The 18,313-nt window shown below is 47.2% G+C and overlaps 1 protein-coding gene across 1 annotated transcript in view; it reads right to left on the reverse strand.

The window, feature by feature from the left end:
* Window positions 1–310: 310 nt before the first annotated feature.
* LOC140426089 (calcium-activated chloride channel regulator 1-like) overlaps window positions 311–18,313 on the reverse strand; it is an 84,503-nt gene continuing 66,500 nt past the window's right edge. Inside the window, exons 11-14 of the mRNA XM_072510432.1 lie at window positions 15,538–15,799; window positions 12,252–12,410; window positions 8,881–9,099; window positions 311–923 (exon numbers count right to left, since the gene is read on the reverse strand). Coding sequence (XP_072366533.1) covers window positions 532–923; window positions 8,881–9,099; window positions 12,252–12,410; window positions 15,538–15,799 — 1,032 coding nt within the window. The 3' untranslated portion in view covers window positions 311–531. The remainder of the gene's footprint in view (window positions 924–8,880; window positions 9,100–12,251; window positions 12,411–15,537; window positions 15,800–18,313) is intronic.

Below are 18,313 nucleotides of genomic sequence, written 5' to 3' on the forward strand. Positions count from 1 at the left end.
CTCTCACTACATTTTTTATTAATGCAGACAACAGAAATAGTATCAGAAATAGCCAGTTGTACAGATTATTTTGCTGACGCATAAACATTTTTAAATCAAGAGAAATCATGCATTTGTGCCGATAGCCAAAGTTTACACATTTTGGAGAATGTCTGGGATACTATTGGAATATAACCAACAAAAGCTGTGCAGCCTTTCGACCTTCCCCCTTCCCCCAGGAGCAAGTAGTTTACCGGCGAGTTTCCACAGTGGTGGTGGGGGAGGGGGGGGGGGGGGGTGGGGGAGGGGGGTGGGGGGTGGGGGGGGGGGGGCTTGTCTTGTAATTGTCAACCGTAACTCTGGTAGAAGAGCCACAGAAAACACGAAAATGGGGTAAATGCTGGACAATCCTGGTGGATCCTCACCCTGAGTGCCTCCTCCCCACTCCGCTCAACCCAGATCGAGTTAATACATGTACAAAGCGAAAGCAGATTAAAGGTTGGAATTATTGGCCTGATTAAGTGTGTGCTGTTCATTCCAGCTGCAAACACATTATGCATCCACGGATATTCGCTTTCGCCTTCTTTTGCACAGTGTGAAAAACATGATTCCAGCGGTTAAACACATAACAGTTGGGACAACGATCATGATCCAAGTTTTCTTTGCTATACGGTAGCCTCCGGGATTCACAATCAATTTCACATTGATGGAGACCTTGGCTATATTAGATATCTTTGAGGACTGATTGATTTTGTCGTATGCACGGACAGCAAAGTAGATGTTTGTCCTATTTTGCAGCCCAGTATCCTGAAGGATAATTGAGACTGCTTCCCTCGAGCCAAATGGTTGTGGCCTCATGTTGGTCAAGTTAACCAGCGCGGCGTTTGAGAAACTGTCCCGTAGCTGTCGGAGGCTGGCACTCATTCTCATCTCATAGCGAGAAGCTGAGAAAAGAGGAAATGGAAAAGGATTGGAAATAAACGAATGCATTCATGCACAATTAATAAGGAATTGGATTTCCATTACTTAAATAAACACAGCACGAAAGCAAGGAATTTATGCTAAATTGACCAGAGTTGGCCAGCTTTGCACCGAGTTCAGGGTCCTGAATTTGAGGAAGAGTGTCACGATTTTGGAATCAGTGTGCGTACGGGGCCGCTATTGCGACACTTCAAATCAAAACAGGAAATTCTGAAAATGCTAAGAAGGGCAGTCAGCGGGAAGATTTCAGGCCCGTGACCTTTCTTCAGAACCAAGAAACTGAGTTATGCGGAGAAACTGGAGTAGCGGTGACTGTTCTCAGAGCAGATTGAGGGAAGATTTAACTGAAGGAGCTTTTGCGGTGATTGAAGGGTTTGAAGAAGATGGGCGCGATCAAACAGCCATGCGTGCTGTGGCACAACGTGGCCAATGGAAGCCAGGAGATCCCGCTCCCGGGACCTACCCGGCTCACAAAGCCTCATGAGATCTAATGCGAATTGTGGGTGGAATCACTTTTTGGCGAATCTGCGCCCAAGGCTTTGGGATCAATCGCCTTCACCTCGGAGTAGTCGGGTCAGCACCTTTCAGTGCTGGTGTTCGCAAACAGAGACCATATGGAATGGTACTCCTGGGAGTCTCCCAGGGGATTAGAGGCTAACACAGGTGCATGCACGTTTGGCAGGGTGGTACCCTGGCACTTCCTGTTGCCTCCCAGGCACAGCCAACCTGGGTGCCAACCTGGCACTGCCAAGGTGCCTAGGTGGCATTTCCAGCTGGCAGGGGCACTGCCAAGGTGCCAAGCTGGTATTTTCCGTGCGGTGGTGATCGGGCCGGGGTGCCCTGTGTGGGTGTTTGGAGGAGGTGCGGGGAGGACCCAGGGACCCCCTCATAGTGAGTTGGGGCTTATGGAGGGTGCACTGACGTACTCACTTACCTACCCACAATCACTATCAATCCCACTACACTGAGGAGTTCCAGCGATTTACAAGTTAACCAAATTGTTGTGGATCTGGAGTCAAAAGTCCCACTAAGGCCAACTAGCACGAAGCGGGCTGTTGCAGAGCTGCATGTTGGAGACCCAGCTAGCCTGTGCTACTAAAAGAAAGTCTGTGTCTTCTAATAGGGAGGTCTATTTTGGCTGAAGTAGATGCTGAAATTCTTTGCAGCAGTCTCCATGGTTCTAGAATACAGAACTGCAGACCTTGATGCAGGAAGAGAACAGGAGGAGAGAGAGTTAGGTCCTCTCTGTGGTGATATCATGGTTGTGTTGTAATTCACTGTCTGACCAGTTGGAGTCTCATAAGTATATAAGTGAATGTTAGAGTCAGTTGACCTCAGACTGACTGGAGACTGGAAGAGAGAAGTTCATACTGTTATTCATCTGTTGTTTTGTGTATAGTTGACCCACAGTTAATGTTAATAAATTGTTTATAGCTTTAGCTACAAGTGTTCTTGTAATACAAATCAGGCCATCCGACAAGAACATTACACTCTCTATCAACAGGATGCCCTCCAGACAACTGGAGAGGAAATGGGAGCAGAGGGCCATCACAGTCCATGTTAATAATGTTGTCCTGAGGAACTGGATGCAGAGCCACCAGAAGTTCAATCACCTCACACGTATAGTCAAGGTCAACGAATGCATCTTCAAATGTCACATTCCACCATTCTTTCCACTAGCCTCAGACACTAGCTCAATGCACCGCATCCCCCTCACTTTCCTACCCATCATTTATCAATCAGGACTCATACCTGCCATCACAAAATACTTCAGATGCTGGAAATCTAAACTAAATCACAAAATGCCAAAAACACACACTAGATCCTCCAACATCTTTGGAAAGAGCAAGAGTGTTAACATTTCAGAGAGCCAACACACCACCCCCTTTCCACCCACTAACCCTTTCCTGCCATGACTCATCTGTGCCTGGGTCCATGGCGATTCAAGATCACTAACCTGAAATGTTAACTCTGTCTATCTCTCCACAGACACTGCCAGACTTGCATTTTTTGTTCATATTCCAGAGTTCCAACATCTGCATTACTTAATCTGATTTTCGGTGTCAGAGATCCTGAGGAGACTTTGTTTAAATTCATTTACGGGATGTGGGCGTCGCTGCTTGTTCCTTCTCTGCTTCTCTCTCTCTCCCTCTGAGTTCTGGTTCTGGTTCTGCCTGCTGTTCCCTTTCTTCGGGTTTATATATTTTTCTAACAGTTATTAAGTTTTTATGACTTTAGGGGACAGTGAAAACAGCGCGAGAGGTGAGTGAGCCGGGAGTCTGAAAACAGCGCGGGAGCTGAGTGAGCCGGGACAGTGAAAACAGCGCGAGAGGTGAGTGAGCCGGACAGTGAAAACAGCGCGAGAGGTGAGTGAGCCTGGACAGTGAAAACAGCGCGAGAGGTGAGTGAGCCGGGACTCTGAAAACAGCGCGGGAGATTTAAAAAGCGCGGGAGCTGCGAGTCGGAGCGGAGATTTTAAAAGATCGCGGCCTAGTTTCGGGAGCCGTTCGGAGGAGGAGGAGCAGTCTCTGTCAGGGAGAGAACCTGAGAACATCTAAGACACTCAGAGGGTAAGAAGAGTAAGTGATTTTTACTCATTTTTACTTTTATACCTTTTTTCAAATTGTGTGTGTCGGGGGGAAACTGAAGTGACATCACAGAAAAGCTGTGGCCTGAGTGGCTGGTTGGGAATCTACACTAAATTAAAAAAATTAAGCATTGGTAACTAATTAAACATAATTACTTAATTATAATTTAGAGGGATATCTAAGACAGAGATCGGAGAGTACTAGATTTAGCTTTCGCATTTCTATTAGAAATCTAGTGCTAGGAAACAGATAGTTAACAGTAACTTTGAAAAAAAATGTTTAATATATTTTTTTTAAAAAAATTTTTGAATTTTAATTTTAATTAATTGACGCAATGTCAGTTAGAGGGGTGCAGTGCTCTGACTGTGAGATGTGGCAGGTCCGGGAGGCTTCCAGCGTCCCGGATTGCTTCATCTGCAGAAAGTGCACCCAACTGGAGCTCCTCACAGACCGCATGGTTCGGTTGGAGCAGCAATTGGATGCACTTAGGAGCATGCAGGTGGCGGAAAGCATCATAGATCGCAGTTATGTAAATGTCGTCACACCCAAGGTGCAGACAGAGAAATGGGTGACCACCTGAAAGGGCAGGCAGTCAGTGCAGGAATCCCCTGTGGTTGTCCCCCTCTCGAACAGGTATACCCCTTTGGATACTGTCGGGGGGGATAGCCTATCAGGGGAAAACAGCAGCAGCCAGAGCAGTGGCACCACGGCTGGCTCTGATGTTCAGAAGGGAGGTTCAAAGCGCAGAAGAGTAATAGTAATAGGGGACTCTATAGTCAGGGGCACAGATAGGCGCTTCTGTAGATGTAAAAGAGACTCCAGGATGGTATGTTGCCTCCCTGGTGCCAGGGTCCAGGATGTCTCCGAACGGGTAGAGGGCATCCTGAAGGGGGAGGGCAAACAGGCAGAGGTCGTTGTACATATTGGTACTAACGACATAGGCAGGAAGGGGCATGAGGTCCTGCAGCAGGAGTTCAGCGAGCTAGGCAGAAATTTAAAAGACAGGACCTCGAGGGTTGTAATCTTGGGATTACTCCCTGTGCCACGTGCCAGTGAGGCTAGAAATAGGAAGATAGAGCAGCTAAACACGTGGCTAAACAGCTGGTGTAGGAGGGAGGGTTTCCGTTATCTGGACCACTGGGAGCTCTTCCGGGGCAGGTGTGACCTATATAAGAAGGACGGGTTGCATCTAAACCGGAGAGGCATAAATATCCTGGCCGCGAGGTTTGCTAGTGTCACATGGGAGGGTTTAAACTAGTATGGCAGGGGGGTGGGCACGGGAGCAATAGGTCAGAAGGTGAGAGCATTGAGGGAGAACTAGGGAATAGGGACAGTGGGGCTCTGAGGCAGAGCAGAAAGGGAGAAGTTGCTGAACACAGCGGGTCTGGTGGCGTGAAGTGCATATGTTTTAATGCAAGAAGTATTACGGGTAAGGCAGATGAACTTAGAGCTTGGATTAGTACTTGGAACTATGATGTTGTTGCCATTACAGAGACCTGGTTGAGGGAAGGGCAGGATTGGCAGCAAAACGTTCCAGGATTTAGATGTTTCAGGCGGGATAGAGGGGGATGTAAAAGGGGAGGCGGAGTTGCGCTACTGGTTCGGGAGAATATCACAGCTGTACTGCGGGAGGACACCTCAGAGGGCAGTGAGGCTATATGGGGAGAGATCAGGAATAAGAAGGGTGCAGTCACAATGTTGGGGGTTTACTACAGGCCTCCCAACAGCCAGCGGGAGATAGAGGAGCAGATAGGTAGACAGATTTTGGAAAAGAGTAAAAACAACAGGGTTGTGGTGATGGGAGACTTCAACTTCCCCAATATTGACTGAGACTCACTTAGTGCCAGGGGCTTAGACGGGGCAGAGTTTGTAAGGAGCATCCAGGAGGGCTTCTTAAAACAATATGTAGACAGTCCAACTAGGGAAGGGGCGGTACTGGACCTGGTATTGGGGAATGAGCCCGGCCAGGTGGTAGATGTTTCAGTAGGGGAGCATTTCGGTAACAGTGACCACAATTTAGTAAGTTTTAAAGTACTGGTGGACAAGGATAAGAGTGGTCCTAGGATGAATGTGCTAAATTGGGGGAAGGCTAATTATAACAATATTAGGCGGGAACTGAAGAACATAGATTGGGGGCGGATGTTTGAGGGCAAATCAACATCTGACATGTGGGAGGCTTTCAAGTGGCAGTTGAAAGGAATTCAGGACCGGCATGTTCCTGTGAGGAAGAAGGATAAATACGGCAATTTTCGGGAACCTTGGATAACGAGAGATATTGTAGGCCTCGTCAAAAAGAAAAAGGTGGCATTTGTCAGGGCTAAAAGGCTGGGAACAGACGAAGCCTGCGTGGAATATAAGGAAAGTAGGAAGGAACTTAAGCAAGGAGTCAGGAGGGCTAGAAGGGGTCACGAAAAGTCATTGGAAAATAGGGTTAAGGAATATCCCAAGGCTTTTTACACGTACATAAAAAGCAAGAGGGTAGCCAGGGAAAGGGTTGGCCCACTGAAGGATAGGCAAGGGAATCTATGTGTGGAGCCAGAGGAAATGGGCGAGGTACTAAATGAATACTTTGCATCAGTATTCACCAAAGAGAAGAAATTGGTAGATGTTGAGTCTGGAGAAGGGTGTGTAGATAGCCTGGGTCACATTGAGATCCAAAAAGATGAGGTGTTGGGTGTCTTAAAAAATATTAAGGTAGATAAGTCCCCAGGGCCTGATGGGATCTACCCCAGAATACTGAAGGAGGCTGGAGAGGAAATTGCTGAGGCCTTGACAGAAATCTTTGGATCCTCACTGTCTTCAGGGGATGTCCCGGAGGACTGGAGAATAGCCAATGTTGTTCCTCTGTTTAAGAAGGGTAGCAAGGATAATCCAGGGAACTACAGGCCGGTGAGCCTTACTTCAGTGGTAGGGAAATTACTGGAGAGAATTCTTCGAGACAGGATCTACTCCCATTTGGAAGCAAATGGACGTATTAGTGAGAGGCAGCATGGTTTTGTGAAGGGGAGGTCGTGTCTCACTAACTTGATAGAGTTTTTCGAGGAGGTCACTAAGATGGTTGATGCAGGTAGGGCAGTAGATGTTGTCTATATGGACTTCAGTAAGGCCTTTGACAAGGTCCCTCATGGTAGACTAGTACAAAAGGTGAAGTCACACGGGATCAGGGGTGAGCTGGCAAGGTGGATACAGAACTGGCTAGGCCATAGAAGGCAGAGAGTAGCAATAGAAGGATGCTTTTCTAATTGGAGGGCTGTGACCAGTGGTGTTCCACAGGGATCAGTGCTGGGACCGTTGCTCTTTGTAGTATATATAAATGATTTGGAGGAAAATGTAACTGGTCTGATTAATAAGTTTGCAGACGACACAAAGGTTGGTGGAATTGCGGATAGCGATGAGGACTGTCAGAGGATACAGCAGGATTTAGATTGTTTGGAGACTTGGGCGGAGAGATGGCAGATGGAGTTTAATCCGGACAAATGTGAGGTAATGCATTTTGGAAGGTCTAATGCAGGTAGGGAATATACAGTGAATGGTAGAACCCTCAAGAGTATTGAAAGTCAAAGAGATCTAGGAGTACAGGTCCACAGGTCATTGAAAGGGGCAACACAGGTGGAGAAGGTAGTCAAGAAGGCATACGGCATGCTTGCCTTCATTGGCCGGGGCATTGAGTATATGAATTGGCAAGTCATGTTGCAGCTGTATAGAATCTTAGTTAGGCCACACTTGGAGTATAGTGTTCAATTCTGGTCGCCACACTACCAGAAGGATGTGGACGCTTTAGAGAGGGTGCAGAAGAGATTTACCAGAATGTTGCCTGGTATGGAGGGCATAAGCTATGAGGAGCGGTTGAATAAACTCGGTTTGTTCTCACTGGAACGAAGGAGGTTGAGGGGAGACCTGATAGAGGTCTACCAAATTATGAGGGGCATAGACAGAGTGGATAGTCAGAGGCTTTTCCCCAGGGTAGAGGGGTCAATTACTAGGGGGCATAGGTTTAAGGTGACAGGGGCAAGGTTTAGAGTAGATGTACGAGGCAAGTTTTTTACGCAGAGGGTAGTGGGTGCCTGGAACTCGCTACCGGAGGAGGTGGTGGAAGCAGGGACGATAGTGACATTTAAGGGGCATCTTGACAAATACATGAATAGGATGGGAATAGAGGGATACGGACCCAGGAAGTGTAGAAGATTGTAGTTTAGTCGGGCAGCATGGTCGGCACGGGCTTGGAGGGCCGAAGGGCCTGTTCCTGTGCTGTACATTTCTTTGTTCTTTATTCTTTATTGTAAAGTAACATTTTTCACTTTGATTGTAAAAAGTATCTTTGATCTAAACATTCTCATCCAACTAAGTATTCATTTTGACATGACCTCAGCTCTCAGATCTCTGATTACATTGTTTCCTTTGTGATGCTCAAAATGCTTTGGTTTTAATAGAGGTGTGAATTTTAATTCCTGTCATTTCTATAGTTTTATTTTCCAATTGTGTCCTCAGCTCATAATTTTGACTTTGATTTTGGTTTTGAATTATGTTTTGTGTAGACTGATAAGTTTTCTTTAATTTACCTGGTAATAGCAAATGTTCACAACTAGAATTCTCACCAAATTCAACTGAACCTCACCCTTCCCTTTCCCAGCTGCTCACGAAGATAGTTACTTTCAATGAAGGTGTGAGCCATTGTTTTTGGCTTCATTCAAAAACCTGTTTGTCTTGTTTGCTAAGCCTGCTTGACCAAGGCTATCTGCATTTTACAATCCTCTCCTGGCAGCTGCTGTTAACCCTTTGTGGGATCTTTCCCTGTATCCTCTCGTGTTTCTCTCAGACCAGATATTGCCAGACTTCCATGTTTCAAATGACACATCTTTCCATATTTTCAGTAACAAATGGCAGAGCAGATTCAAAGGGTCAGGTGACCTATTCCTGCTTCCAGGTCCTAGCCCCAAATTCCTACATTAAATATTAATTTGCCTCATAAGATGGACAATATGCATTGATACTACTGATGAAGAGCAATCGTGTTCCGTTAATGTACTGAGCAACATTTATACCTCAACGCTCCAGTCATTTATTTCATTAATTTGTTTGTCAGACTAGCTCAGCCCACAGGTCACACCACACACCGTGACTAGCCAATGGCACAGCTTTGTCTGCCTAATCCGCCATATCACCGAGGCTTGACTCAGTCCTCCGTATCCCTTGGTCCCTCTCTTCCTGCGACTGGGCAATTTTCTTTCATGTGTGAAATCACCACTGATCAGCCAACGTCATCAATCATCTGTTCAAACCAGTCCGAGAAAGAAAACCTCCTTTTCAGTGACATGAATTTAATAGCAATTACCTGCTCCCTCATCGCAATCTTCTCCTGGCGCTGTCCATTCCAGCTCAACTTTATCTTGAACTATTATTGCTTGAAGGTCTGTGATCTTACACGGTGGAAAGTCAACAGCGGGTGTTTCCGGGGAAACTAAAGCTCCTCCTGGTTGGACCCGGCTGAAGTTTAATTTATCCGGATTGTCCGTGTCGACTGGAGGTGTTGGGTGATTCGGATAAATATTGCCTGCATGAAAAGAAAGACACCCATACCTTGGATCCAGATTACTTAGACTTAACATTTAACAAAAAGCTGCATAAAATCATGGAATCATTACAGCAGAGATGGAGGCCATTTGGCCCATTGACATGATGCCATGACAGGTCTTCGTACAAAGGCCTTTCCTACAATTTCCCACAAGATATATTGCTGATCTGGGCTAAGCAGTGTGGCAAGTTGGGAAATTTTTGAAGGGAAGTTCCAGCATTCCCTCATTGTAATCCCAATTTAATTTACCAGGCATCGTTAGGGAATAACGAGTAGATCTACACACCCAAAGAACTATTTTATTCTGAATTTTTCTCCATATTGTTTTATTCTGATTTTCTTCTTTCTCTAAACCAAAAAGTTACAGATGCCGGGAACTGGTACAAAAGTAGAAAGAGGTTCTGATGAAAGATCATCAATTCTTTCTTTCTCTTTCCTCAGCGGCTACCCGACCTGCCGAATATTTCCTGCTTCTTTCATTCCAAATGTCACCTTGTTGTTTTCTTTTCTTTTTATGCTGAATCTTCTTTCTCTCTGCTGGGCTTATTTTGCTCTTTCTTTTGTCTTGTTCTGAAATGTAATAACTGCTCACACTTTGCTTCTTGGTTTGGCTCACTTTTGGGTCGAATTCCAGTGCGAAAGGGACAAAACACATGAACCCCCCGATAGCTCCATGTAGCAACGGTAGGCCACAATTTCACAATGATGACCCTGTGTATCGATTGTTAAATAGAGCAAGCTAGTTGCCATTGTATAGAATTTTATGATGTTGAATTTGAGTCGCCAGGTTAAAATGCACTTCAAATGTGACAGAGTTGTGGCTGAAAATCCTTTTCGACAGAAAGGGGTAATATCAAGAAGGAACTTAATGTAGTGTACATAAGGAAATATGCTGCTTTAAAAAAAATTCATTTACGGGATATTGGCGTCGCTGGTTAGGCCAGCATTAGTGGCCCATCCCTTGTTGTCCTTCAGAAGGTGGTGGTGAGTTGCCTACTTGAACCGCTGCACTCCTTGGGGTGTAGGTGCACCCACTATGCTGTTAGGGAGGGAGTTCCAGGATGTTGCCTCAGCGACAGCGAAGGAACGGCGATATATTTCAAGTCAGGGTGGTGAGTCTCTTGGATGGGAACATCCAGGTGGTGGTGTTCCCAGGTATCTGCTGCTCTTGTCCTTCTAGATGGTAGTGGTCGTGGGTTTGGAAGGTGCTGTCTAAGGAACCTTGGTGAGTTACTGCAGTGCATCTTGTAACTGGTACACACGGCTGCCACTGTTCGTCAGTGATGGACGGTTTGAATGTTTGTAGAAGGGGTGCCAATGAAGCGGGCTGCTTTGTCCTGGATGGTGTCGAGCTTCTTGAGTGTTGTTGGAGCTGCACTCATCCAGGTAAGTGGAGGGCATTCCATAACACTCCTGGCTGTGCCTTGTAGATGGTGGACAGGCTTTGGGGGGGTCAGGAGGTGAGTTACTCGCCGTAGTTGCCACAGTATTAATATGGTGAGTCCAGTTCAGTTTCTGCTCAATGGTAAACCCAGGATGTTGATAGTGGGGGATTCACGATTGGATTGGCACCCTTTCCACAAACATTTACTCACTCCACGACCGACAACGGTAGCAGCACTGTGTACCACCTCCAAGGTGCACTGCAGAACCTCAGAAGTGGGCGTGACTTGGCTTCCCCTGACGATCCTACACTTCAAATGAGGACTCTGGGAACATGTACGCTCCACATTTCTGAAGAGACCCGAGGGGAGATTCTACGACCCCCCCGCCGGGGCGGAGAATCGCCGAGGGGCGGCGTGAATCCTGCCCTGCCGCCCCGACGCCGGCTGCTGGATTCTCCGGAGCTGGTTTTTCGGCATGGGTGGGAATTGGGTCGCGCCGGTCGGGGGCCGTTGGCAGCGGCCCCCTCGGCGATTCCCCGCCCCGCGATGGGCCGAGTGGGCCCCCGTTTTCAGCCAGTCCTGCCGGCATAAATTACACCAGGTCCTTACCAGCGGGACCTGGCTCTGCGGGCGACCTGCGGAGTCCTCGGAGGGGCGCGGGGGGATCTGGCCCGGGGGGGGGGGGGGGGGGGGGTTGCCCCCACGGTGGCCTGGCCCGCAATCAGAGCCCACCAATCCGTGGGTGGGCCTGTGCCGTGGGGGCACTCTTTCCATCCGCGCCGGCCGCTGTAACGGTCCGCCATGGCCGGTGATGGCGCCAGTACACGCTGGCGCTCCCGCGCATGTGCCAACCCCGCCGGCGCCGGCCTAGCCCCTGAAGGTACGGAGTCCACACCTTCCGGGCGGCCCGACGACGGAGTGGTTCACGCCACTCCTCGGCGCCGGTACGGCCCACCCCACCGGATAGCGGAGAATCCCGGCCCTGGTTTGGGAGTCCAGGTGAGAAATACAGAGCTCTGGTGCAAGGTCAGGAAATAGGAGTGGGTGGAAATCTAAGTTTTGGTCCAATGTCATATCTAATAACCCAACACTTATTACATTGGCGGCACGGTATACAGTGATTAGCACCGTGACCTCACAGCAGCAGGGACCCGGGTTCGATTCTGACCTTGGGTAACTATCTGTATGGAGTTTGCACTTTCTCCGCGTACCTTTGTGGATTTCCTCCGGGTGCTCCGGTTTCCTCCCACAGTCCAAAGATGTGCAGGGTAGGTAGATTGGCCATGCTAAATTGTCCCTTAGTGTCTGATGATGTGCACGTTAACTGGGGTCACAGGGATAGAGCGGGGAATGGGCATAGGTTGGGTGCTCTTTCGGAGGGTTGGTGCAGACTCGATGGGCCAAATGGCCTCCTTCTGCACTGTAGGGATGCTATGGATTTTAGGATAGTGTTCTATCAATAAGAGAAGTAACAGACATCAGAACAACCCTCCACCCTACCCCATCACTATCCTTCCACTTTAGGACCTGATAAGAGCTGTAAGGACTGACATGAATTCTTGCACTTTATTGTGAGAAAATGTGAGCATTGTGCAAGTTATCTGGGCATCACAGATAGGAATTCAGACAAATAGCACTTAGTTCATACAGTGAACATATAACTCATACATCATCCTGGTATAAAATTGCATGCCACAGTGCGGGATCTCTACACACGCTACCATCTCATTGTCAAATGTGTATTACCGTTTTCCAAGAATCCTGGTATATACAGGGAAGGTCTCCCTGTCATCTTTACAGTCGCATCCTTTCCCTGCACGCGCACTTTAAGGGTGTACCTTCCTATTCCATTAAACTTGTGGAAATACTTGGTGTAGATGCCATCGTTTTTGACAATATCGGCACCTAAAGACATGAAACGGTAAACAGATGTACACTGAGATGAATAATAATACTGGACAGAAGTCTTGTTAAAATGGGACCGTAGTCAGCTCACAGAGTCAGATTGTACCATCTAAACTCAATTGTGCTAGTGAGAGTGATGTGCATCTGGACGATGTAATTTCAGGTGTGTCTAAAGAGGCAATGTGTAGGTGGAAATTTGAGATGTTCAGCATGGATGAGACACATTGGAGGAAGGGCAACACCCAGATTCGATGCTGTATCACTGTTGGGTGTGGCCAAGAGCATGATGGGAATACTTTTCCCCAGTAACCGGAGGGAGAAATCTACTTCTCTCACCAAGCAGACAGGGCTGGGATGATGAACAGCAGCAGCTTTGTGCCCAGGCCCTGGATTCAATGTAGGAAGTGGTTTAAAACAGTTCCTGTTGTTCAAGCCCTTCCCCTGCTTGCTTTCACTGTGTCTAATGTAGCATTCTCCACCACTCACTCCTCCCATTCAACTTTCAGCAGCATCCAATGTTTATCACTTCCCCAGTTATCTATCCACCATTATAACACACTCCCATCCTTGCTCGACATAATACATGTGTGTCATTGTCACCCTTTCCAAACAGGCTGTATACATCAGGAAGGGGTCAGTTAGCTGGATTAGCTCACTTAGTTAGACAGCTGGTTCATAGAACATAGAACATACAATGCAGAAGGAGACCATTCGGCTCATCGAGTCTGCACCGACCCACTCAAGCCCTCACTTCCACCCGATCCCCCGTAACCCAATAACCCCATCTAACTGTTTTTGGACACTAAGGACAATTTAGCATGGCCAATCCACCTACCCTTCACGTCTTTGGACTGTGGGAGGAAACCGGAGCACCCGGAGGAAACCCACGCAGACACGGGGAGAACGTGCAGACTCCGCACAGCCAGTGACCCAGCGGGGAATCGAACCTGGGATCCTGGCACTATGAAGCCACAGTGCTATCCGCTTGTGCTACCGTGCTGCCCACGTGTTGCAGAGCAAGGCCAGCAGCGCGGGTTCAATTCCCGTACCACCTTCTGAACCTTCGCCTGAGGTGTGGTGACCCTCAGGTTAAATCACCACTAGTCAGCTCTCAAAGGGGAGAGCAGCCTATGGTCCTCTGGGACTGTGGCAACTTTCATACATCAGGTGAATCTCTGACATGTTCCTTCTTGGCTCTTTGCCTGAAGAGAAAGCACAAAACCCAAGGAAACAGCTCAGTACTGGAGATGGCCTCCACAAGAAAAGGCTCAGCACTGGAGATGGCCTCCACAAGTAGTGCAGTTCACTGATACAGAACGGGATGGATGCCCATCAGTGAATATCCCTCCCAATTGGAGATGGAAGTCAGGAACCTCATCATAGATTATCATAGAATTTACAGTGCCGAAGGAGGCCATTCGGCCCATCGAGTCTGCACCAGCTCTTGGAAAGAGCACCCTACCCAAGGTCAACACCTCCACCCTATTCCCATAACCCAGTAACCCCACCCAACACTATGGGCAATTTTGGACACTAAGGGCAATTTATCATGGCCAATCCACCTAACCCGCACATCTTTGGACTGTGGGAGGAAACCGGAGCACCCGGAGGAAACCCAAGCACACACGGGGAGGATGTGCAGACTCCGCACAGACAGTGACCCAAGCCGGAATCGAACCTGGGACCCTGGAGCTGTGAAGCAATTGTGCTATCCACAATGCTACCGTGCTGCCCCATCTCCTCATCGGTAGCTGGTGACAGAATTACAAGTCTCTCTGTCACACATATGCTGAATGTATATCATCAATGACTTGAACAATGAGAGGACAGATTATGGTGAGAGCCAAGATAGTGACTCACTTTCGGTAAGCACAGCCCAAGCTCCATCAGCGGTTGTTACCTGGCCAGATGTGGAATGTTGAGCCCACAAACTCACCTGAAAGGATCATTTATTCTTTTCATGGTGTGTGGGTGTCACTGGCAAAGCCAACACATGTTGCCCGTCCCTTTCAGCCCTTGTTGGACCATTTCAGGGGGCAGTTAAAAAGCCAACCACCTTGCTGTGCGTCTGGGGCCAGACCGGTTAAGGATGGCAGATTTCCTTCCCTAACCAGGTGGTTATTATGACAGTGGTTTGATAATCGCCGCTACTGAGGTTGGCTTTAGAACTCCAAATTCCCCCAGCTGCCAGGGCGGGATTTGAACCCGTGTCCCCAGAGCACTGGAATGGGCCTCTGGATTGCCAGTCCAGTGACGTTACCACCAAGCCACCTTCTCTGTGCCCCCAGTTGCTGCACCCCCATAAAAAAGAAATTGGAGACTATCTGTACCCACCCTGAAGCGGGGAGCTTGCTGCCACATTGCGATATTTTCTCCCCTCAGCGTCAGTTCTAACCACGTCCACCACTTATTCAGGAGATATACCTGGTCAGAGTAAACAGACCTCTTCCGATGCTCCACCTGAGAGAGCTAAGGCACAGTATACAGGGAGTCACCAGCCCTTAAATCCTGCCTCGCTCCCTGTGTCGATGCTTTGGCGGAGTGAGAGGAATGCTCCACCCTCACAAGGCCTGCTTATGAGGTTGGCAGTGAAAAATGCAGAGCTGTCACAGCTAAGCCATGTCAACAAGCCTTTCTGTACTTCCTTTTGAATACTTCTTATGCAAAAAAAGCTATGTGGTCATATCCACATTTCAGATACGGACAACATTGTGGTGTTCTTTGTGTTGCTTATTTAGGATGTTTGGCGTAGTGTTCAACAAAGACCGCAGTATAGCTTTAACTTAAACAAAGCTATGATTTTATTTACACTACTAAACTGGAATTTGACACTTAGTCCTTAAGAATACAGAATTGATCAATAACATTTAACAACACTCATCTACTGCTAATCTCACTACTGGTAGAAACTACTATCTAACAGACTCGCACTACCTGCTCTTATGACTTTCACTAGCTATCTCCTGCATACACCCCTCCCCCAAGGTTTAGCACCACTGCCTTATACAGTTGCATCTGCACTCCCTCTAGTGACTACTCTCGACACAACCCTTAATACTGATAGTTCCGATAATACCACAAACATGAGCACACAGTCTATTTCGCAGGGTCACATTATTTATCTTACCTAGGCCATCATCAGAAAGGTTCTGTTCCACTGCGGGACCATTGGGTCGTTCAATTATTGCAGTCACTTTCACAAACAGGATGGGTAAAAACCCTTGACTGACCTCGGCGTAGATTATCATCGGGCTAGTCGAATCCTTTCTGTTGATGTGTGCATTGACCCTTACCGGGGGAACTTTCTCATTTGCTGCTCGGGATGTTACCGTGATAGTTATAACCTGTTCGGTTCCAAGATTCAGGATATTGTATTTCCAAGGTCCAGTCTGGGGAACGAATATTCGTTGTTAATTGTGGGACAGATAGGAAATCCCCGCGCCCCCATGATTTGTTCAGGAAAGTCTCCCAGTTCAATTGATGTTCTGTGCTGACTGAGCTGACCTCAGCCAAATCTCTACATTTGGCTCCAGTGCCGCTCGCTGGGGAGGGAAGGAACGTTGAGGACACGCCTGCCCCTGACTGCTCTCCAGGTAACAATCTTAGAAACTGGTCTGTATGAAATTCAGTGAACTCAGGGTTGGATCTTATTGGGGTGTCCCCCATGAGTTAAGTCCCAAGGCTGTTGCTGAGATTGAATTAATGTTTTGTGGTTCCCAGCATTCTCAATAATGCACTGGACGTGTGTGCCATATTGAAGAGCTACATTTCACACTGAGGGAATAACCAGGAACAGACACCATTGGCGATTGTGGGAACCTCAGACAACAAGAATTGTAAAGGAGCAGCAGACTGGAGAACATGGGAGCCGCAGCAGAATCAATAAATGATGTTAGAGTGACATTGGGATCAGCACAGGGGGAGGAGCAGGAGAACATAAGTATATAGGATATACATGATAGGATAGGAGCAGGAGGAGGCCTTTTGGCCCTTCGAGCCTGCTCCGCCATTTATCACGATCATGGCTGATCATCCAACTCAATAGCCAAATCTTGCTTTCTTCCCATAGCCTTTGATCCCATTCCCCCCAAGTGCTATATTTAGCTGCCTCTATATATTCAATGTTTTAGCATCAACTATTTCCTGTGGGAATGAATTCCACAGGCTCACCACTGTTTGGGTGAAGAAATGTCTCCTCATCTCTGTCCGAAATGGGTTACCCTGAATCTTCAGATTGTGACCCCTGGTTCTGGACACACACACCATTGGGAACATCTTCCCTGCATCTACCTTATCTAGTCCTGTTAAACTTTTATAAATGTCTAAAAGATCCCCCCTTATTCTTCTGAACTCCAGCAAGAATAATCCTAAACTAGTCAGTCTCTCCTCGTATGACAGTCCCGCCATCCCTGGAATCACTCCCTCGAGAGCAAGAACATTCTTCCTCAGAGAAGGAGACCAAAACTACACTCAATATTCTTGGTGTGGCCTCACCAAGGCCCTGTATAATTGCAGCAACACATCCCTGCTTCTGTACTCAAAACCTCTCGCAATGTAGGCCAACATTCCATTAGCCTTCTTTACCTCCTGCTGCACCTGCATGCTTACCTTCAGCGACTGGTGCACAAGGACACCCAGGTCCCGCTGCACACTCCCCTCTCCCTATTTGCAACCATTCAGATAGTAATCTGCCTTCCTGTTTTTGCTTCCAAAGTGAATAACCTCACACTTATCCAAATTAGACTGCATCTGCCATTGATTTGCCCACTCAACCAACCTGCCCAGATGATGCTGTAGGATCTCTGCAACCTCGTCACAGGTCATCCTCCCACCCAACTTGATATCATCTGCAAACTTTGAGATGTTACATTTTGTTCCTTCATCCGAATCATTAATATATAGTGAATAGCTGGTGTCCCAGCACCGATCCCTGTGGCACCCCACTTGTTACAGTTATATTACACTTTAAGGTAATATGTTGTTATTCTTTGCCTTGTGATCCAGAATGGTTTGATGAGTAGATGATAAAGAAACCACCAATCTTTATGTTGAAGCAAAACTAATTTATTGAATAACGATTAAATTAAATAGAGTTTGCACACTCTACAGAGCTATAACTATTAATACAGTAATCCATAATCTAATATTAACTAATGATGTACTCGAGCTACTTCTATCTCTAACCTTAACTATTCCTAGAGCTGTGATCAATCCCTCTCCTCTGCTAACACTGCCCAAGATTCCCTGAGGTCTGATATTTATACTGTGAACTGGTGGTGCCCTCTAGTGTTTGAATTACACTGATATGTAATAATTTGCCCTTCACTGGTATACCTATATGCATATCAGTACAGTTACTGTCTGCCAATTTGAAAAGGACCCATTAATTCCTACTCTCTGCCAACCAGCTTTCTATCCACCTCAATGCACTTCCCCCAATCCCATGTGCTTTAATTTTGCACAATAATCTCTTATGCGGTCTTTGTCAAATGCCTTCTGAAAGTCCAAGTACACCACATCGACTGGCTCCCCCGTGTCAACTGTACTGGTTACATCTTCAAAAATACCAACAGATTTATCAAGCATGATTTTCCATTCAAAAATCCATGTTGACTCTGACTAATCCTGCCACTGCTTTCTAAATGTTCCGCTATAAAGTCCTTGATAATGGATTCAAGAATTTTCCCCACTACCGATGTTAGGCACACTGGTCTATACTTCCCTGTTTTCTCTCTACCTCCCATTTTGAATATTGGAGTGACATTAGCTACCCTCCAATCTGTAGGGACTGTTCCAGAGTCTATAGAATTTAAAGTATCAGTGATTTGTCATCGGACTTGTGCGACTGAACCAAACCAAGTGGTCACATACGTAATTATACTGCTAAACTCTTAACTTTGTCA

The sequence above is a fragment of the Scyliorhinus torazame genome, chromosome 7 (genome assembly GCF_047496885.1).
Source record: "Scyliorhinus torazame isolate Kashiwa2021f chromosome 7, sScyTor2.1, whole genome shotgun sequence".
In the NCBI taxonomy this organism is placed as follows: Eukaryota; Metazoa; Chordata; class Chondrichthyes; order Carcharhiniformes; family Scyliorhinidae; genus Scyliorhinus; species Scyliorhinus torazame.